The sequence below is a fragment of the Rhinopithecus roxellana genome, chromosome 15, assembly GCF_007565055.1.
Source record: "Rhinopithecus roxellana isolate Shanxi Qingling chromosome 15, ASM756505v1, whole genome shotgun sequence".
NCBI lineage: Eukaryota > Metazoa > Chordata > Mammalia > Primates > Cercopithecidae > Rhinopithecus > Rhinopithecus roxellana.
Window position 1 is genome coordinate 95,252,080 of NC_044563.1, and position 23,202 is coordinate 95,275,281.

Consider the following 23,202-nt stretch of genomic DNA (forward strand, 5'->3'; position numbering starts at 1 on the left):
CTCTACAAAAAAAAAAAAAAAAAAAAAAAAAAAAAAAAATTAGCCAGGCATGGTGGTGCACACCTGTAGTCCCAGCTACTTGGGAAGCTGAGGTGGGAGGATGGCTTGAGCCCAGGAGATGGAGGTTACAGTGAGCCAAGATGGCACCACTGCACTCTAGCCTGGACGAAAGAGCCAGACCTTGTCTCAAAAATAAAAATAAAAATAAATTACCTGACTGGGTAATTTGTTAAAAAAAAAAAAAAAAAGGTTTAATTGGCTCATGGTTCTGCAGGCTATACAGAAAGCATGAAGCTGGAATCTGTTTGGCTTCTGGAGAGGCCTTAGAAAACTTACAATAATGGTGGAAAGCAAAGGCGAAGCAGACACATCGCATGGCAGGAGCAAGAGCAAGAGAGAGTGAAGGGGGAGGTTCTTCATACTTTTCAACAAGAACTCGCTCACTGCCACAAGAACAGCACCATGAAGATGGTGCTAAATCATTCATGAAGGGTCCACCCCATGATCCAATCACCTCCCACCAGGCTCCACCTCCAACATAGGGGATTACAATTCAACGTGAGATTTTGGTGGAGACACAGATCCAAACCATATCAGGGATATTGTGTAGTATTGGAGGAATCCAGGATCCCAACACCCTGTCCTGACCTGGTCCAGAAGCCCCTCCCTACAAAGCCAAGGGCAAACCAAGCACAGAGAATATGGTCTGACCTTTATACGCTCTCTAATACTGTGGGCTTACAGCCCAACATTCGTGTAATCCCCAGGGCGAGAGAGCTGGGCTTCACCCAGGAGAGCCCTTCAGCCTATTCACCAGCAGTACAGGACTGACATCCAAAACAGTTCTATGGCTTTTATCATGCAGTCTCCTCAGCCTTAATCTTAGCCCTCCAGTCTTGCCTCTTTAGTAGTAAGGGAAAGCTGGTCCTGTCAACAAGAAGACCCATGTACCAGAGAGAAGAAGCCATGTGCTTGTCTCTGGGTCTAGGCAGGAGCCCTTCTCCTAGTCTCCACACCTGTCCAGCCCTCTCAGGTCTTGCACCCTGGGCCCTGGGCCATATCTGCCAGCAGGAGGGAGAGGCTCAAAAGAGAGCAGAAGAGGAGAGGGCTGTACCTTCTCCTGGGCTCTCTTGCCTCTCTGGCCTTGGAAAAGAAAGTATGTTCAAAGAGACCACACCTTTCTTCCCTTAGATCCCTTAATTCTACAAATCAATGACCTTGTCTGGATTCTTTCTGCTCTTTGGTAGAGGAAGTGGCATGGAGGGAAGACTGCTGAGACACTGCTAGGATGTGAGGTAGGCCTGGTTCACACCTTTTCATTGGCCTGCAGACAAGTGTGTCTCCTCCGTGTGTGCTGACATCAAAAGGCCTCACCAACCTCCTTCCTACCACACAGGGGCATTTCTTCTTGAATCAGTGACATGGGAGGTCCCCTGCTATCCTGGATCAATTTCCTGTCTGCCTCAATTTTCATGTCTTTGGAGGCCAAAGAAAAAATAATTTGAAAATGCCAGAGAACGGGAGGCTGAGGCAGGAGAATGGCGTGAACCCGGGAGGCGGAGCTTGCAGTGAGCTGAGATCCGGCCACAGCACTCCAGCCTGGGTGACAGAGCGAGACTCCGTCTCAAAAAAAAAAAAAAAAAAAAAAAAAAAAAAAAAAAAAAAAAAAAAAAAAAAAGAAAATGCCAGAGAAGGTAGTGAATACACACTTTGCTGTTCCTCTGATGGGAAGGGTTGACCTGCTCTGGTACAGGCTCCCCTTTGGGAGGAATCTCACATTAGCAGCGTGTCTTGGCCACACGAATGCTCAGCCCCCCGAGTGCTGCATGTTACTTGGCTAGTGTTTCTTGATACAGTCTGTCAAGGCTTGAGTCCTTTCAGGTTCTCCTGCCCAGAGCGAACCATATTTATTTTATTTAACAAAGGGTGCTTGATATTAACTCACTGAATGCCCATACAGGTCTTAAAAGATACCTTTTATTTATTTACTTATTTAGAGACGGAGTCTTGTTATATTGCTCAGGCTGATCTCAAACTCCTGGCTTTAAGTGATCCTCCTGCCTCAGCCTCTGGAGTAGCTGGGATTAAAGGCATGAGCTATAGTGCCTGGTTGAATTATTTTTATTTCTTATGGTAGGGCCCCCAAGGATGTCCACATGATAATCCTCAAAACTTGTGAACAAGTTACTTTATATAGCGACAGGGATTTTCTAGATGCGATTGAGTTAAGATCTTGACATAAGAATATTATCCTTGATTATCCAGGTAAATTCAGTGTCATCACAGAAGTTCTTGTAAGAGGGAGGGAAGAGGGTCAGAGTCAGAGAATCAAAGGTGATTAAGGAAGCAAAGGTCAGAAGGATATACTCCCCCGAGCCAAAGAATGAGAGCAGCCTCCAGAAGCTGGAAAATAGAAGCTAGGAAATTGATTTTCCCCTAGAGCTCCCAGAATAAATGAAGATCTCTCAACACCTTGATTTTTGCTATGTAAGACTCATTTAGAACTTCTGACCTCTAGAACTGCAAGATAAAATCATGTCATTTTAAGCCACTAAGTTTGCAATAATTTGTTATAGCAGCAATAGAAAATGAATACACCAAGGCATAGAAGGTTAGGTAACATGGCCAAGATCATAGCAAAATGTGATAGAGCCAGGATTTAGATGTAGGTTGAGCTACATGCTTAGCTATTACATTATACTGACCTCTTACCTGGACTTCTCTCAAGGGTGATGTCCTCTGGATTCACCAAACAACTGCAGAGGGAATGGTGCCCTTTCACTTAGATCGAATAGAACTTAATTGAACATCATCAGGCAAGACTGAATTAGCCTGGGCTGGGGAAACTGCCTGGCTCCTGCACTCTGCCCCCTGACAGCATTGCTAACTTGTATCCAACCAGGTAAAACAGTTGTCCCTAAAATCCCACCCATGGACTTGACTATGAGGATAAACATTGACCTCTTTCCCCTCTGTGTTATGGTGCACAAATGGATGTTTTACAAGGGGGACTCAAAGCAGGGCATAATTGGCATTTATTCAAATTGTGCTTAATTGAATACTTCATCTGCACCTCCAGAAAACCACATGGGGTACAGGCTCTGTAAGGAGGAAGTAATTTTCATTAACAGGATCTAAATTAGTCTGACACAAAGACCTACGTGGTGCCTGTGACATGGCTAATAATTACTGTGTAATGAACTCGTTGCCGCAGACAAAGCTTTCCTTTTCTTTTCCTAGTTTGTCCTTCCTTCCTTCCTTTTCCTCCCTTCCTCCTTCCATCCCTCCTTCCTTCATGGATCTGCATGTCAAGTAAGTGTTTTTATTCAGAGAGGCCAGCCTGGTGATGGTGGGACGTCGCAGCCCCTGTGTGGTGGAAATAGAGTCCATACATCCTGCTAACAGCCCAGAGATAGCCAAATAAACTCTAAACTGACATAGACTTGGCCATGTACCTCCTCCCTCATAAGAATGTGCAAACGATGCCTCTTGGGGAACTTTCCAACCCAGCTTTTTCCTCTAACTCCTTCCACTGAGCCCACAAACACGATCTTAAAAAGTACAAAGATAAGTAAATAAATAAGTAAAAGATCCTCTAGGTCCTAAACCTCCTTTAGTCCTATTATCTTCTTAACTGCAAATAGGAGCTTATCACCCCTGTCATAAAACACCTGGTGGTACAGAGTTGCTTTCAGGATAAAGGTTCTGGAGTGTTCTCCTGTCCTTCCTCTGGCAGCCCACTGTAGTCATGCTCATCCAACCAGGCCCCTGATGGGGTCTGAGCTGGAAGGGGTTGTCACACACACACATGCTGCAGCAGCTTAAGAATGCGGAATCCCCTTCCAACATGTGTTTAGAGGGAAAGGAGAGAGATAGATATTCTACTAATATGGTAAAGTTTTTCCTTTCTGTTTAAAAGAAGACATTTTTAAATGTATTTGTTATCCAGAGTAAAATAGTGATATTTGTTATACAGAGTAATTAAAATGTAGATAATATTCTTTCTTGGTAGACATCATATTACTATCCAGTTTCAGAATTTTAGCTGCCTGAATTGTACTCAGTAGACTGTCAACTGCTGTCTCAGAGGAGGGGGTAGGGGCACAACCTTTGCTTATACCATCCTGCAAGCTTTGAAGAAACCTTTCAAGAGACAAAGGCTTGTATCAGTGAGAATTGTTTTTTAATTTAATTTAATTTTTTATTTTAATTACCACTTGAGAGCACTGTCCATTTCTGTGAAAGTGGGTGAATTTTCTTCTTGCTATTTATGTCAGGAGCAGTGTTGTGGGTGGTATCTGAGTTAATAGGTGCCATGTTTCCAATCTATTCTAGTAGCATTTTGGCACCTTTTTGCAGTTTGGGGTCTCCGGAATGAGTCCTCTGTCAGGCCATTCCTTAATCCAGTTTGTGCTAGTGAGTTCTTTTCTCCCTTGACTGTACCAGGCGTTTCAGGTGAGGCTGGTTACAACCCATAAAGCTGTAACTGAGACTCACTGTCCACCTGGTGTCAATACCGCTTTCCTACAGGCAGAGACTTTCAGTGATGACTGATAAGTGAGGCTTACCACAGACTTGTAACGTGCAGCTGAGTATGCACTTTCTCATCAGATTCCATATAATACCCAATGCTTGATAATGCTGCCCCTTCCTACTGATGCCCTCTAACGTGACCTTAGCCTTCATTCATCACAGGTTGAAAGTAGGTGAGGGTTAGTATTCAGGAAAGAAGCTGGGATGGAAGAACTCAATCCAGAGTAAGAGCTAGCTATCAAGGACAAGCCAGCACAGAGGAGTTTGAGGGGCCAGGGACCTGCTTGTTCTGTCTGCATTTCAGGACTGGGGACCAGAGCAGAAAGACAGCTGGGCCCCAACTTCACCCAGGGTTGTGCTAGTCTTTCCAGGGTGTCCTGGGGCCCTTGGGAGCCATGCTATAGCCGTAGGCTGATAAATGGGTATTAGTCACTGGGGAAATACATCTGGGTGGCAGGAGCCCATGAGGATGGAAGAAAATGCCTTGGAAGGATAGGCCTGGTGGACAGGAAGGAGTCACAGGATAAAAGGAAGCTTTGTAGCCCCTGTCTGACCTGTCTGTAGGGAGTACCATTAGGATCAGGTGTGCTCATTTTCTCAGTTTCTAAATTCTCTTTTCCAGGTTGTGACCATCTTGGCAAACATGTCTGTCCTGGAGCAGTGTGCCTCTGACATCATTCAGGAGAATGGTATGTCTTTGCAGCATTGTACATGTTAGGTGAATTATCTGGATGTAGGGGACTGGTCTTTGTGCTTGTGTGAATGCCTGTGCGGGTATGTAAATAGGTACATGTAGCCGGGCGCAGGGATCACGCCTGTAATCCCAGCACTTTGGGAAGCAGAGGTGGGTGGATCAACTGAGGTAAGGAGTTCGAGACTAGCCTGACCAACGTGGTGAAACCCCGTCTCTACTAAAAATACAGAAATCAGCTGGGTGTGGTGGTGGGCGCCTGTAATCTTAACTACTCAGGAGGCTGAGGCAGGAGAATTGCTTGAACCTGGGAGGCAGAGGTTGCAGTGGACTGAGATCACGCCATTGCACTCCAGCCTGGGCGACAGAGCGAGACTCTGTCTCAAAAAAGAAAAAAAATTAGGTACACGTGTCTCCACACTTGCATGAGCGTATATGTGTGTGCTTGTATGTGGGCAACTGGGCCTATATATATGAATATTTGTTTGCTTTTGTGAGGCCTAAATTCTAGTGGAAGACAGATAATGTATAAGAAGATAGCAAATGTCCGGTGATGATAGTGTGACAGTGCCCTGGGGAAAATGAAGCAGGGAAGAAGAGTAGGATAGTATCAGGGTGGGGTGGTGATGGTTGGTATTTTAATAAGGTGGTGAGGAGAAGGCAAATATTTCATTAAGATCACCAAATAAAAAAATCTATTCCTGCCAAGGGATACATTCCAACTTTAAATTGTTCCTATCTTATTGGATTTGGCTGCAGTAGAAAGCTGAGGAAGGGGTGAGTGGTAGAGCAGGTCAGAGCAACCTGAATGTCGTGAGCCCTCACTGAGAGCATCTCTTCTCCCACTTGCTCCCTTGTTCCATCTGGTGCTGAACATGTCACCGAGGTCCAGGTGGGGTGGGCCAGGTTTCATTGGCCTGGGAGCTGATGGAAGCTGTTTCTGCCAACGGACAAGGCGACTGCCTTGCAGCTGGGAGCAGAGATGGTGAGGGCTTCCTGTGACTGGAAAATAAGGGAGCAATTAGCAACCGGTTGGAAACCAGAGACGCTAATGAGGCGGAGTGAGCTGGGAGCCTGGGCCCGCTGCCTCTGCTCTTGCTAAACCCCCTTCTCCCAGGCTTCCCTGCTGTCTTAACAAACATACACTTTCCCATCCCCCATTGCTCTGTTACTAATTGAAGGACATCATTTTGTGTTAATTTTATGTGATTGAGCTAATAATGAGAAACGTTGCTGAGCCAGCTGAGGCCATGAAGCTGAGCTATTGCATCTGTGCCCTGTTCTTTCGACACTTACAGAGCCTTATGTTGAAGTGTTCAGTGGGAGTGGGTCTCCAAAGGCCTGTGAATTTGAGATTGGAATATCTGGCATCTGTAGAGGGTTTTATGGTTCACAAAGTGCTATTGACTGACTCGCTCGGTAAACAGTTATTGAGACCTAATATGTGCCTGGCATTGTGCTAGACAATGAGAACAGAGATAACTAAATCCCTGCCTTTGTCCTAGAGGGTCTCACAGTCTAGACAGAGAGCACAACTTAACAAAAGTGACATATGATAGAAATATAACATCTACAATAGAATAATGCAACAGAGGGAGGTTGTCATGGTGATTGAGGTTGAAAACTGGAACCATACTCTGTGGGTTTGAATCCTGGCACTGTTGTTTACTAACCATATGACCTCTCAGTTTTTTCATCAGTGAAATAAAAATAATCCCTACCTCATAAGGATGTTGTGAGGATTAACATGAATCATGTTAGAAGATTGTCTGGCACAGAATGAGCACTGTGCTAAGACCCTCTGCTCTTTCAGGAAACAGTGGCAGTCTCACGGGGTTTACCTGAAGAGAGTTTAATGAAGGAGCTATTTTCCAAAGCAGGGCAGGATTTGAGGAACCAACAAAGGTGTCAGTGCAACTGGGGTCTACTGGAAGACAGGCCTCTCTGGACAGGGCAAATCATGTTGTGCAGGCTGGGCTTTGAGAGTCCATGGTCTAAATCACAGGTTGCAAACTTAGATGTCTACACAATTCAGACAAGTAATGTAAATGGATGAGGTGAATTCACCAGAGACAGGATCAATCTCTTTTAAAGAAGGAACTCATAATAGGCTTTAAAAATTTGTTATGCAGAAATGAGGGCCTAGGGTTAAAATTCAAGAGGCAGTTTCAGAAGTCAGAAATCTAGATTTTTATAGAAATCCTCCAATTAGCACACTATCAAAAATCTAAAAAATTGTAGACACTGTGTGGAGCAACAAAATGAAGCAAAACAATATTCTTGGGTAACATCTGGCTTAAGTTCTAAGCTGCAGGAGCCACTGGGTGCAGAAGAGGGGAGTGTGGGATGGGCAGTTGGGCAACAGCTCACACAGAAGATGAACTTTTACTACAACCTGCAGGATGGAGTTTTTTAGATGGAGCATCAAGAGGGAAAACAGCATCCCTTGTAGAAAGAAAGACTGGGTAAAGGCAAGGAGGTATGAGTGGATGTGGGTGTGGTTTCTAGAACAATCAGAAGACAAATCTGATTTCAGGGGGAGGTAGGAGGCTTCTCAGCAGAGATTATTCAGGTCGAAATCTCTCAGTCTAACTACTGCACCCTTTTCCAGCTTGAGTTCACTCTAAAACATTTGATCTAGTCGTTATCCAGCTTAGGTTTGGATCACCTCTTACCTGGGGGATTCATCACTACTGGACCTGTCTCAGATGCAGCCAGTATCAGAAGTGAAGAGGTGATGTAGAGAAACCAGTTATCTGAGTTTCTTTCGTTTTTGTTTTCTTAATCCTAAATGTGATGCTACATCTGAATTGTAGTAGCAGCTCCCTCAACTACTAACCATGTGACACTGGGCAAGACACTTCACTTCTCTCTGGGCTTCAAAATGGAATTATAATGGTACCAAATACATGAGGCTACTGGAAGGTTTTAGGGCATTATACATTTACTAGGCATTTAGCACAGTGTTGAGTAAAAGCTCAATGATAGCACTAAAAAAATAAAGATGTCTTCAGATGTTCCTCCCAAGTATAGTGACTTGGTACATGAAGACACCCTCAGGAGTAGAAGGCATGGAGAAATAGCCCTCTCCAGCTTCTGCCCTGTGGGTGAGATCCCTGAAGTCATCCTGACAGCCTTTGCTTGCACCCTGCAGCCACCTGTCCAGTTGGCCCCGTGGGGAAGGCTCCATGCTGGGGGTAGGTACCAACTGTTCCTTGCTTCCTGCCTAGGGGTCCAGCTCATCATGGGCATGCTGTCTGAAAAGCCAAGGTCTGGGACCCCTGCTGAGGTGGCAGCCTGTGAGCGAGTCCAGCAGAAAGCTGCAGTGACCCTGGCTCGTCTCAGCCGAGACCCAGATGTGGCACGGGAGGCTGTGCGGCTCAGCTGTGAGTGGTGCTTGCTGGCTGTGACTGGAGTGGAATGGGGGGATTGGGGGCGGGAGCGGCTCTGATTTCATGGTGGCAACAGTGGACACAGGGCAAGGGCTGGCTGGCATAAGCCCTATCTCTGGGGGCTAGAAAATGCTGGGATGGAGGCTCAGGCGTGCAGCCCCTAGTCTAGTTTGTAACCTGGGGCTGAAGCAAGAGGGAGAAAGGACCTAGAGTGGTAAAAGTTGGCCAGAACAGTGACTCACCTGCAGACTGTTAATAAGAACCCCATTATTTCATTCACTCATTCATTTATTCACTTGCTCAGTTATTCATATATTCATTTGTTTACTTATCTACTCATTCATTTACTCATTAATGTATCCTTTAGTTCATTTATTCATTAACCATTCATGACTTCATTATTCACTATTAACTCATCCATTAATTCACTCATTAACATGCTCATTCATTCAGTTAGTCACTTATTTACCCAACAAATATTTTCAGAGCACCCACCCTATGCTAAGCTCTGTTCTGAGTGCTGGGCATGTAACACTGGATGTGACATTGTCCTGACCACAGGGGCTCACAGCCTCATGGAGGTGACAAATAAAAAAAGGGATATTCTCACTTTAGTATCATGGGAGTGACACTCAAAGCATGTCCGTGGTGCATTTGGCATGCACAAGAAGTAGCCCATGTTTATCTGGGTGAGTCAAAGAATGTTTTAACAAGGGGGCGAGTCCTCTGCTGTGGTTTGAAAATGTAAGTAAAAGTTACTCCCATGTGAAGGCTGAGAAAGGGCTTTTCAGGAAGAAGCATGAGAAAAGGCATGGCAGTGTCACCAATCCTCCAGGTACCCAGAGGGACAGCCTGGGGCAGCAGAGGGTTCCTGCTCCTTCAAGACATTACAGAGGATGGACACACAGACTGCTTTTCCATACCTTCTACTGCTATCGTATAATGAGGGTTTTTTTTTTTTCTTAAAGTTTGAAAGAAGTCAGTCTGCATTGCAAAGCTAAGTCATTCACTTAACTCTGCTCAGTAAAGCCCTAGGAAATATTAGTAGAGTCTATAGTTTTATGTTATTTTAGCCACAGTATATTTTCTGGCTGAAATTGGCACTTGAGAAAAAAAGACACAGCTAGGAATTTTGTCTGGTAAAGATTCAAATGTTAACCCACATCTGTGGATTTGGCTTGGATGCTTCAGCTTGGCCTGACCCTGACCAGGCTCTGCTCACCACTGAGGGAATAGAAAGTTTCCACACAGACTCCCCGAGGTGGGTTCAGCCCCCTTCTCTGGCAGATTGGGTGTGCAAGGTAGGCCCAGAACCTCTGGGTCAGGCCCGACTGGGCCCCGTCCTGGGCTTGAGGCTCTCCCTGTGTCTCCTACAGGCATGTCCCGTCTCATCGAGCTCTGCAGATCCCCATCAGAAAGGAACAGCAGTGATGCTGTGCTCGTGGCCTGCCTGGTGAGTTCTCAGTCTTCCCCCAGCTTTTCCCCTGGCCTTCAGGATGCAGACAAGGGGGCCAGGAGAACTGGCTGTGCTGTGGCTGGCTTCAGTAAGCCGTAAAACCTCTCTGGGCTTTAGCTTTTCTCTTTAGGATTGTGATCATTGTAATATTTGTTTCACTTAATTCATAAAATCGTGATGAAAATTTTATGAGGTAATATGTGTGAAAGATGATGGCTGAGAAACTCCCTCTTCCCTCTGTTCTACCACTACAGTTTTAGGAACAGGAACCTTTGAGGTTCCCGTGGAACGCTAGTTGGTGTTGTCTATGTCATGGTGCCTGCACAACAAGGGAGCTAGGATAAGGATATCCCCTGCCTATTCCAAAGGGAATAAAGGGAGAAAAGCCTCCACTTATCCCTACAGGAAGCCCATCTGCTGGCACTCTTCCAGCATTGTGGCTCCCTCCACCTTTGTGGAACAGAACGAGAAGGAACACAACAAGATAGAGTGGACTATTCAGCAGCAACCTGGATCCTCACCTTGAACACAAGCAAGTGTATCCTAGGAAGTCCCCACCCAACTTCTTTTTGCTAGGGGTCCATCATGAAATAATCAATAGTACCAGACAGAGAATGCACACTTCGTCTATATATTCTTCCCTACTAGGGCTGTAAGGACTCCCAAAGTAGAGTAGCTTCCATTTGAAAACATTTAGGAGCAGGGAAGCCACTCTATAAACAGAACCCTTAAGTTCCAGAAGAAAGTGCTGGCTCTTGTGATCAAAGAACACAAGGGGGAAGTGATGGATTTAAAGATCCTTCAAGCTGTCTCACAGTAAAGTCCTCTCCTCAGCCCGTTTTGAGCTGAGCTTGTCTCTTTTCTGGGAGTTTCTGATGGGCATTTCGCAGTTGTAGAAACAGTGGGGCATTGCAGTCAATCAGACCTGTCTTGGTCGTACCATTAATGAGCTGTGTGACATTTGATAAGTTGTTCAATGCTATACATTTTATTCAATAAATGTTTATGGAATGATTCTGTGTTCCATTCACTGTTCTAGGCTATGGGGATACAGCTGCAGGTAAAAAAGACAAAAATCTCTGCCCTTCTGTGGCTTTTATTTTGGTACGTTCAAGGCAATCTTAATCTTCTTGTGCCTTTGGTGGTCTGGTGAAGCTTACAGACCCCTTTTCAGAATAATCTTTTAAATGCAAAAATAAAAATAAAATATATAGAATTAAAACCAAAACCAATTATATTTAAAATTATTAAACTATTAAAATATGTGATATATTAATATATTTGCTTTTTAGTCAACACATTAAATAAGACCTAGCAGTAAGTCTAATAAGTATTGTCATCTTGACTCATGCAGACCATAAATGGTATTTGAAAATATTTTCAACAACTTTCATGGGCTGTGAAAGTATCTGTAATTTCTACTGGGAAATTACAAGTCACAGGGATTGTGAAGACGCCATGGTTTGTTGCTGCATTCACATTGCAATAGAAGGAAATGCTAAGTTTCAGTTACAGGTTGGTGAAAATAAAGATGTAACTTTTTCTCATTCAAATTCACAGATCCTCTTAATTCCGCCTGTTCTAGCAAGTGAAGTGAGAGGAAATTAACATGTAATGATTGGCCCCAACTACCACTGCCTGACTCTGAATAGGCCCCGAGGAAATGTTGGTAGCATTGAAAGCACTTGGGAAACTATAAAGCTCCATTCAGATATGAGGGCTTGTGATTATTACTGCTATCATTTTTATTAGTGTGAAGGAGAGCACACAGAAGAGCTTGGCTACTATCTTTAATCACTTTAAGGACTTTCAAGCCAAAAAGGGATTATATTTGTTCTGTGGATGAGTTGGTGGATGCTGAAGAGAACCCCTCCCTCCCTAATCCATTCTCCCTGTGGCTTCTGAGTTAATTTTCCTAATGACAGTTTATAATCATGACACTTTCATGATATCTCCATCGAACCTTTCCATGGTTCCCCATTATTTCTGGGCCACTGTCCACCTGTTCAGCCCTTCTCAGTCTTGACTCCGACCCATCCCTAGGGCCTGCAGACCTCCCACTGTTTCCAGGCCCTGTCCACCTGGGCTAAGCCAGAGCACCCTGAACTGTGTGCCTTGACCCTTGCTCCCAGCAAATGTTTTCTCTACAACTCTGTTTATTAAAATTCTGCCAATCCTTCGAAGCTTAGATCTAAATCTCTCTCCTTCACAAAATTTTCCAGGAGCTCTGTGTGGTGCAATGCCAAAGAATAAACGGCATGAACCTGAGCCTCCTGTCTTGGATTTTGTTTGACTCAGTCCAAGGCAGGTTCCATTATCTTTGTCCCGGGTGTTGTAAGGGGAGGCTCTTGGAATTCAGACACAGGCCTGCCTGATTCTAGAGGCCTGCACTTTTCAACCAGACCGTCTTGTTCCAAGCCATGCTCTTTCTCTCCCCATCTCTTATAGCACTGGTCTCCAGCATTGACTCATGGAGGAGGATTTGTATTTTTCCCCCTCTAGCCTGGAACCTTCCCAGGGCAGGGGACTTTTTCCAGCTTTTTGTATATCCATGGGATGTTGAGTTTGGTGACTATGTATTAATTGACTTGGGGACTGATAGACTTGCTTCCCCTTTTCCTAGCTCCCAGTCTTGGGGGTGTCCATGGTTTGTCCCTAGGAATGTTCCAACATTTGAGTGTGGTCTCCTGACTGGTGAGATTTACTTGGAGTCTAGCCTGGCAGATGGAGTTAGAAACCACCATTCCTGTTCTTCCCCAAGATCTTTCCAGCTTCAAAGGCTCCCTTCTGGTGGAGGGAGGAAGTTTCACTTATTGTCTCCCCTGTCTGGGAAGGTGGCAGTGCAGATCATCTCTCTCAAACAGAATGGGTTTTCCCCGAATGAAGCAGCTGTCAGTAGGTTGCCAGGCTTGTTTAATGCTTGGGTGCCTTCAGGCTATCTGGGAATGAGATTCTAGGATGACTAGCTGTTTAACCCTCCCAGAGAAGCAGAGGCTGAGAGAAGGGTTGGCAAGGGTGCAGGGTCCTTTGAGGCTGCTGCACACTGAGGAGGGGGTGCTCTGAGCTACGGTAGGGTTCATGTCCTGCAGACTTTCTGGGGACCGTGGGGAGGTAAGGGTGTCTCTTCTCTCTCTGTTGTTCTCTGCTGTGTTTTGGTTTCTGCTTTGCTCTCTTTCTAGGGTTTGCCTTCTCTCTTAGCAGTTTCTCTTTCTCCTTTCCCTCCCTCCCCTCTTTTTATCACCATGACTCCTTTCTCTCCCTCTCTACCCCTTCCTTTTTCTCTCTGCCTCCTTACGTCACCCTACCTCTCTCCTATTATCTCCCCTCCTCCTAAGGGCTCTCTCTTTTATTTTCTTTGCCACGATTTCTCTTTTTTTCTCCATCTCTTTTTTATACTTGGTCTTTTTTCTCCACCAAGTTCCTCTCTGTCTGTTTTAATATTTCCTTCTTGTTCTTTTTCTCTGTTGTCTCTTTTTCTCTGTTTTTTGGCTATTTCCATTTTCTGTCTTATTTGCTCTCTTGGTAAGTCTATGTTCTATTTCTCTGTGTCTCCTTGTCTCCCTTCTTGCTTTATTTTTTATCCCTAATGATGCAAAAATGCACTGGTGGCCTTATTTCCTCATCTTCAGAAAAATCCCTGGTTCTGTTTTCATGGTGAAAACTCAAGGGCAATGGGGTTATCTTTCCCAGTTGGAGCCAAGAAGAATCAGAAAGTGCTATGAGGTTTACCCTCGTTAGCCCATGGGGTAAACCATGCTCCATGAGAGTCAAGATATGCTAGTTAGAGACAGTTCTGGGGAGTCTACTTCACATTGCTAGAGTCACAGACCCTGCTCATTAATGCACAGAGACACACGCTCCTTCTCTTTGACCCTGCCTGGACATGACAGCGCCTGCGACTCCCAGCAACCAGCTCAAACTATCCTCTCTTTTCACTTTATTGGCCTGATTTCTCGGCAACAGGCTACCTGCCATGTCCAGGTAATGAGCGGTACCCCTGCCTTATGCTCAATATAACCTTGTATCCTGGGGTTGCAGCATCCTACCTGTGTGTGTAGGTCTGAGTGCCCTGGAGTCAGACTCCTGTGTGATGTCTGGAAGGCCACTTTCCCCCTCTGAGCCCTAGTTTCCTTATTTCCAAAATGGAGATCATGACACTTAGCTTGCAACATCATGTAGGGATTAAGTGAGGTGCTATGGGGAGATCTTCGGTGTTTGCATTCCCTCCTTCTTTGCTTCTTTTGCCATTCTAGATATTCCCCCACTCTTTTTGCTTCCAGGGATGGGAGAGGAGAGGTACCTTGTTCCCTGCTGTGTATATGCCCAGGAAGAGGGAAGAAATTAATATTTATTAAACACTTAACATGCATTGCCTCAGTTAACTGGTAAACAGGTCTAGGTAGGTGCACAGCTCACATTTAGTTTCAGGTTGCTCTATCAGCAGATCTCAGTATTAAAGCACGTCGTTTATTCATTTCTTTTCAGTCAACATTTATTGATTCCTGTGCCAACCTCTGTGTTGTGTGCTACAGAAACAGAGAAATAGAAAACAAGATCCTTACTCTCGAGGAGCTCAGAGTCCAGTGTGGGAGATAAATACCTAAAAGCTAGTTACAGTCAAGTGTGAGAAACTTGAGGTCCGCCTAGGGGCCCTGGTTGCACAGAGGAGGGAGGGATGGACTGTCTCTGCTTCAGGGTAATTGGGGAAGGCTTCATGGGGGAGGTAACAATAGACAAGAGCAGGAAGTCACTTCAAGTCACAAGTAAGAGTATGAGCAAGGAGGAGGGGGTATAGCTCAGAAGTAGAGCATTGGATTGCAGATTAAGAATATGAGCAGGGACACGTGGACATAAAACAGAAATAGCATAGTCATTGCTTATTGTGTGGGGAGCTGGGGAGTGATTTTATTCTGCCAGCACCTCTCTTTCCTGTTCATCCCCATTGCCAGATGTTGAATTTCTCAGTAGCAGAATCTCTATCTACTTTTACAATATGTTCTCCCCCTCTTTTCTTCTTTTTTCCATAGTGCTTTCTATAGGACCTTGCTGAATTTATGGATGAATGAATAGTTCTTGCTATTCTAAGTTTACTTTAGGGATCTGGAAACAGTAAAGACCATTACTAAGATTATTAACAGCTTTCAGATGACATCTATTTAGTGATCAAGGTGTAAATAAAGCCAGGTGAACAAGAGATGTGGTTGCTATGTTGACCAGGGGACCAAGATGGGTGCCAAGTGGCCAACATGATGATCAGCCCAAATTGTCTGGTAAATTCACCACTTCCTGAAAGGCACATTTCAGGGTAGGTGAAGAAAATACATGTACCTGACATGGCCCAGTCTGATATGTGTCACCTCTTCTGTCTTCTCCCCAGGCTGCTCTGCGTAGATTGGCTGGGGTCTGCCCCGAAGGCCTCCAGGACTCTGACTTTCAGCAGTTGATCCAGCCTCGGCTTGTGGATTCCTTCTTACTCTGCAGCAACATGGAGGAGAGTTTTGTGTAGTGGGTGTGGGAGAAGAAAGACATTTGGCTATTCTCATGCCCCCTCTGAGTACGCATCAGTGAACACACCTGAGTACACACCAGCTCTCCTCATCTTATTTATACTTAACTTATTTTTGTGTGAAATAAACGGAGGGCGAAATCTTAGAGCAACATCATCAAACAATCTGTGGTCCTTGGGAATCTTCTTTGTTTTTTATTTTTTGACTTCTGTAGCTTTTCAGTTGCAGATGTTGAAATTCATAATGGCTAATATGACAGATTGTCATAGGTGATTCCACTTCATCTTATTTTTTCTACTCTCACTATATAATCTTGCCTCATTTTTTAAAACTTCGGAACCAGAGTATTTCAACTGCCTAGCAGGGTTTTTTTTTTTTTTTTTTTTTTTTTTTTTAAGCTATATTTGCTCTTCCCAAAAATCTAAAATGAATTCCATAATTGGGTAGAATATATTGGAAAAAAGTTTCTTTTTATTCAATAAATGGAATTATATATATCCCCGATTTTCTTATTAAGTTGTATTATAAACTAAGTTCTTGCTTCCCAAGGTTTCATTCCCCAATATCTTTTCCAACCATTAAAAGTACATATCGAATTGTCTTGTTTTCACAAGTGTATAAATAGGTTAAGCTCTGAGTGATTTAGTGAGAAACCAAAGTGACTTTCAAAAATACTTCCAAAGGCACCAGAAACCCTACTTCCTTTGGCTTCTTTTCTTTTGTGTAACCTCCTGTTCACCTCCTGGTGAATAGAATCTTCACATGAGGCTTATTGAATGATTCCTCCTCAAAACTATACTTGAGAGCAGTGGTGTGCTGAAGCCAGCTCATGCCCACTCACAAGGGACAACTGTGGGAATTTCTTCCCAACTCTGCACTCAGTGACCTTATGTTGGTAGCCATGAGCTACCCCATGAGCCCTCATGTTGAAATTGGCCATAGTGGGAGTATTTACACCACAGAAATTCGCAGATGCTATAAAGCACAGTTTTCTCTCTCTTTTTTTTTTTTTTCCTAGAGAGCTGGTTTACCAATATCACTGCTTGAAAATATCACAAAAATCTGGGGATCCTTCTGAAAATATTAGTGCCATCATATTATGATATAATTTACACAATATAATTGTGTAAAATCATGATTATAATAATGTTTCAAGAAACATTTCTTAAATTCCCAATTACTAGTTTAAGTGAGTTAATCTAATGAACCAAGTCATGGGCAAAGCATGTAATGTGCATTATCTAATTTATTCCTCACAATAATCACATAAGTATTAATTAGTATATTCATATATGTTATTACCTATGATCAGATTATTAAATTATTTGTCCAAGGTCACTAGCTAGTAAGTGGTGCTAGGATTTGAATCTGGCAATATCTATTACCAAAGCCTTTGTGCTGAAGTCATATATGCTGTATAGAAAGGTAATGTCTAGGTCCTCCCACCTAATGTGATGATGATGATGATGATTATGATAGAAAACCCTTGTGCAACATTAACCAGGTGCCATGGATTTGTTTTATATCATTCTCGGTATAGATATTAACATTTATTACTATATACCCATTTTACAGAGAAGAAACAGAGGAAACTCATTTTACAGATGCAGCAACGGAGCTGAAGTAGCAAGAAAATGGCAGACCCTGGATTCAAACCAAGGTCTTCTGAGTCCTTATACAAAGCTTCCATTTTTAGAAATAAGGTATATATATATATCACTGAGTTACGCTAAGATATTGGCAACTTTCATTATATGATATCAACAAATAACTTTTGTTAATGTCATTATGATCTCATCAGAAAAGTTTTTAAATATTGGGAAGCTATCAAGCTTGGAAGCATAAATTTTGTCATTGGCAACAAACACTGTCAGTTGCTTCCCTTGAAGAGATGGACTCACTTTGTTCATTTTTGAGAAAATGTCTGCCAAACACCTCAGTCTCAATAACCACAATTTGTCAATTATTCTTTCAAGTAAAGGTAGTGTTCCATAGAAAAAGCAACTAGTTCATACAGCAGGTCAGACAATCACACAAGTACCTTTCTCTTGAAACTGACATGCATTCTGCTTTGGCATACAGTAGAAATGCCTGAAGTGCAGTTTTCATATCACTCAGAATAGTTAAAATGGCATGTACCAGGGGTCAGAATTTAATACACTTAATAATTTTTACTGCTTCATCAAGGATATTCCTAAGTGGAATTGGCATTTTAAAAATTTAAGTGTGTGGCAGTGAAGAATACAATAACTATAAGTACAGTTTGGTGCCACTGCCTTGATCATATTAAGGTGCTATTTTACTTACCATTGCTTTTGCACCATTAGTGCAAATGTCAATAAGTGGAGAAACGTAAATAACTTCTTAGTATTTTTATAAAAATAGTTTTGACCTCACAGAGCTCCTGAATGTGTCTTAGGAATCCCCAGAGATCAGGGGCCCTACTTTGAGAATCACTGATCTAGTTTAATACTAATTTTATAGTGAGGAAACTGAGGCCTATGTTGAGGGGAAGCACGTGATTTTTCCCCAAAGCATACAGAATGAAGACTAAATCATAGCCTTTTGCATTCAAGGTCAAAGTTCTGCCCATTCCTCAATATCAGGCTAATTGGTCACTAATATCACAGAACTGGAAGAGATTAAAGGAGAGTAGCTCTTTGGATAATATATAACGTTGAACATTCCTACACTGCAACCTTTATTGTGAAAGTGCATATATATCAGCCAGGGGCCTAGTAGGAAACAGAGTTTAACTCAGGTAGTTCAAATAATAAAGTTTTAGTAAAGAGACTACTTGGAGAATTGAACGCAGAGTTAAGGGAGCTATTGAGGGGTGCTGAGTCGCCCAGAGACTAACCACCAAGGTAAGCCCTTACCATGCTAAGGGCAGAAGGGTCAAGTGAGATAATAGTGTTACTAAAGTCCACTGAGAGCTGCAGTTGTGGCAGAGGGGCTTATCTGGTGGGAGCCATAAGGACTCAGCTGCTGTGAGGGACATGGAGTCTGGACAGGGAGGCAGCAGGACAGAAATACCCAGACCATCTCTTCTCACCTTCTGACCTCCCTCCAGTGCCTCCCATTGGCTTGTACTCTGGTGAGAGCCAGTTATGAAATCCTCTGGAACCAGCCTCTTGAGAAGAGAGCAGGTTAGAGAAGAGTAGAGCTTGGATCTGGGAAAGGTAAGGATGGGGCCAAACTGAGAATAATAGCACAGGTAGAAAAGCCTACATCCTTTCTTATTCCTCTGAAAAGCAACCAGTATTACTTTGGGCCTAAAGCAAACCATCAAGTAACAGGATTTATGAGACTTGTTTTAGAGAAGGGGAAAATAAGGGGGTTATGGGTAGAGGCAAATAATATCCCTTCTTGGAGCCTTGTTTCAGAAAGAACCAGGAAGGGTGGAGTAGGAGACGGCAGCACCTGGAGAAAGGGAAGTAGATTGTGTCCCAGGCCTCAGAGTAAGAAAGATAGAGATATTCAGGGAACTACCTGTCCCAGACCTTAGAGGAAGGAAGACAGAGTTATTCAGAAGTTGGTGCAGAGCTGAATCAACTGCAGCAGACTGTTAAAATCACAGGAAGTCTATAAAGAGAGGAGTCAGCATAGTTGATGGTTCCTAGAGATGGGACCAAAGGCTGTGGCCAGAAGTGTGCTCCAGGGAAAGGTAGAAGAGTCTCCACCTTCCACACCAGCCCTTGACTCTGCCCCATGGTTTTCCCATAGTAACTTTCACCCTGCTGACTCTCTACCTACACTCTGTACAAGACAACTACTATACTGTGCAGGACATTGACCAGCTATGTGGCCTTAGGCCTTCATGATTGAGGCCATGGACATAAAGTCCTCACTAGTCAGGTATAGCCACAAGTTAGCTCAGGTCACACAGATCAGGTTGGAAAGGGGGTGGCTGATTGATTAAAAGTCAGGATTTTCTTGGCCTAAAGCACACATATTGCCTGTAATCTTCCTTTATCTCTAGGCCCTAGGATGCGATTAAGGCTGGAACTGGGTTTTCAGGAAGCCCGCAGGTTGAGTAGAGTCTACATCTATATACTGTGTCTAGATGGGGAAATCTGGACACCCAGATTCTTTAGGATACATGGGCAGCATGCTATGGAGAACGAGTCACCACCAGTTGGAATCAGGAGGATTCCTCCATGAGTTAAAAATCCTAGCTCTACCACTTTATTGTTGTTGACTTTGGACAGGGTTTTGTACCTCTATGAGTTTCTGTTCTCTCATCTGTAAAGCAGGGATAATACTCCTGCCTGATCTCCCTCTTAGGGTTAGGATTAAGATTAGGGAAGATCATTTGTATGGAAGTTCTTAGTAAACTATAAAGTTCTGTGCAAATGTAAGTGTTGTCATCATCATTACTGTCATCATTTTGGAAAGGACTCTATAGACGACCCAGTACTTCACTTTTGTTATGCTGGGCCCCCTTGACAGTATCCCTTCTAACAGAATTCTTCATTATTGCTCTCGCATCTCCACTGAATGTCTTTACTTTCTCTATTATTTGGTAGTCCTCAGGATCATGAAGTTTCACCCTATATGAAGCCATAATCTGAAAATTCATCTGTTTGTCCTAGCGTTGGTGTCTATCTCTTGGCATGTTATCTGTTCAACAAAAGAAATTACTCCCAAATTTAGTGGCTTAAAACAATGACAACTACAACCACAGCAACAACAACAACAAATTTATTCTTATCTTTCCTGTGGGTCAGATTTTCAGAAATAGCTTAGCTGAGTGGATATGGCTCAGGATTTCTCATAAGTTTCTAATGAAGATGTTGAAAGCATTCACAGAATGGCAGAGCAAGGGCTCCCAAAGTCTGCTTCTCCATAAAAGCAATGAGAACACTGTTTAAGATTATAAAAATCAATTTTTTTCAGAACTTTGAAAATTAATTAAAGGCTTGCAATAATCCAAGGAGTTCTAAAGAAAAAGGCCTGAATCTCTGTAAGAACAGTGAGCTTTGTAGTGTTTAACCTGTCTCATTCTCATACCTCTCTCCCCAGCTCCAGGGTATTCTTAAAGACCAGCAGCCTCAACTGCAAGAGCTGTAAAAATCAGCAGCATAGCACACTAACATGGCACATGTATACATATGTAAAAAACCTGCACGTTGTGTACATGTACCCCAGAATTTAAAGTGTAATAATAATAATAATAATAATAGTAATAAAAAGAAAAGCAGCAACATAGCAGCTCCTAGAAGAAGCGAAATGAGTTTGGAGTTTCTGTAAAAACTCCAACTAGACATCCACATGCAAAAGTAATCCAATTCGAAAGCTACATTATGCCAAACACAAAAATTAACAGAAAATGCATCATAGACCTAAGTATAAGAGCTAACACTATACAACTCTTTGAAGTAAACACAGATATAAATCTTTATAATCTTGGGTTAGACAATGGTTTCTTGGCTATGATATCTAAAGCACAAGTGACAAAAGAACAAATAGGTAAATTATACTTCACCAAAATTAAGAACTTTTGTGCTTCAAAGATCACCACTAAGAAAGTGAAAAGGCAACTCATGGAATAGGCAAAAATATCCTCAAGTCGTGTATCTGATAAGGGGTTGATATCAGATACAATAAATTATTATAATTCAACAATAAAAACATAACCCAACTAATAGCTGGACAAAGGATTTGAATAGATATCTCTCCAAAGGAGACATACAAATGGTCAAAAGGTATGTAAAAGATGCTCACATCATGAGTCATTAGGGAATGCAAGCCAAAATTGCAATGGAATACCACTTCATACTGGCTAGGATTGCTAAAATGAAGAAAAGATAGTAACAAGTATTGGTAAGGACATAGAGAAATTATAATCTTCATACATTGCTGGTGGGATGGTAAAATAATACAGCCACTTGGAAAACATTCTGTTAGTTCCTCAAAATATTGAACATAAAGTTACCATATGGCCCAGCAATTCCACTCATGGTATATGTTCAAAAGAAATGAAAATGTTCACACAAAAACTTGTACACTACGGTTCGTAATAGCATCACTCATAGTTGCCCCAAAGTAGAAACAACTCAAATGTCCATTAGCTGATAACTAGTCTTTAAAAATGTGATAAACCGTACAATGCAATATTATTTGGCAATAAAAAAATGAAGCATTGATGTAGGCTACAACAGTGATTAACTTTGAACACATTATGCTAAGTGAAAGAAACTAGTACAAAAGGCAACATACTGTACTGTTCCAAATATATGAGATGTACGGAGTAGCCAAGCCTGCATGGATAGGTAGTCGATTAGTGGTTGTCAGGGGATTTGGGGAGGAGGAATGTGGAGTAACTGCTCATGAGTATGGAGTTTCTTTTTGGTGTGATGAAAATTGATGGTGAATGTTGCACAACTCTGTGAATATACTAAAAATCCAGTGAATTATACACTTTAAAAGGATGAATTTATGATATGTGAATTGTATCTCAATTAAAACTGTTACTTTTTAAAAAGGTGTCCACCAGGGCTGTGATCACGTTAAGACATCAATAGGATTGGAGGATCTGCTTTCAAGGTTGCTCACTCACCTGGCTGGCAAGGTGGTGCTAGTTGATGGTGGGAGGCCTCAGTTACTCTTCATTCGAGCCTCTCTGCAGGCTGCTTCAGTGTCCTCTTGACATGGCTTTTAGCTTCCTCTAGAGTGAGTGATCCAAGAGAGATAGAGCCAGACAGAATCCATCCTTTTTATGAGCTAGACTTAGAAGTCACTTAGATGACTTCTGACACATTTTGTTAGTTAGAAGCATGTAACTGAATCTAGCCCTCATTCAAGGAAAGGGGAATGAAGCTCCACTGTTTGAAGAGTGGATTATCAAAGAATTTTCAGACATATTTTAAAACCACCACGTTGATTACATTTTTAGCAAGGCTTTTCTGTCTAAAATGCTATTTTACTAGTCACATTCATGTTTTCCAAACTCTTTCTAAACTGCTCACTCAATTTCAGAAAGTCTAATGTGTCAATATCTCTCAGGTCCCAACTATCTCCCTGTGTCCTACTGCTACCAAAACGAGCATACAGAACTGAAAACAAACCCACTCCTTTTCCCTCTACTCCCCTCCACGTCTCTCACCATGCCAGCCGCCAGCTGTGGCAGAACAAAGCCAGCAATAATTGCATTTGTTAGAAGAATAAAGGTAAAGAGAAAATTACCACTGAAATTTGATTTCAAAAACAACAGTTCAAAAGGGAATTAAAGGAAAATGCAACAAGCAGAAGAAAATGTACTTTCTTGCTTAATAACAATATTCCACACCCTTTGAATTTTTTTGCTTGGGATAAGGAGGGCTGGGAGCAGAAAGTGTAAGTCTAATTTTCTAATATAAGTTGTAGAAAAGAATAAGAAGGGAAGATCAAAGAATGAGGAAACCGAGAGCCTACTCAAAGGCATTGAGACACAAATGGCACTACGTAAGCTTCCGAGGTACGATCCTTCATGAGAGGACTTGCCCTAGGAAGACCTGCGGCTCTGTCATGTCTTGTCTGTGGCTATATTAAACATCAGAATAATTACTATCCCTTCAATGCTACCTTTTTGTAACACACACAAATTCATAGTGTGGAAAGATGGTGTTACACATAAAGGAA

At 42.7% G+C, this 23,202-nt stretch overlaps 1 protein-coding gene across 2 annotated transcripts in view; it reads left to right on the plus strand.

Moving 5' to 3' along the window:
* Positions 1-16,756, plus strand: part of INSC (INSC spindle orientation adaptor protein) — a 135,760-nt gene extending 119,004 nt beyond the window's left edge. For both annotated transcript variants that reach the window (XM_010357099.2, XM_010357101.2), the window contains exons 10-13: positions 5,156-5,222; positions 8,455-8,610; positions 9,993-10,069; positions 15,450-16,756. In XM_010357099.2, the coding sequence (XP_010355401.1) occupies positions 5,156-5,222; positions 8,455-8,610; positions 9,993-10,069; positions 15,450-15,578 (429 nt within the window). In that variant the 3' untranslated portion in view covers positions 15,579-16,756. The remainder of the gene's footprint in view (positions 1-5,155; positions 5,223-8,454; positions 8,611-9,992; positions 10,070-15,449) is intronic.
* The last annotated feature ends 6,446 nt before the right edge of the window (positions 16,757-23,202 follow it).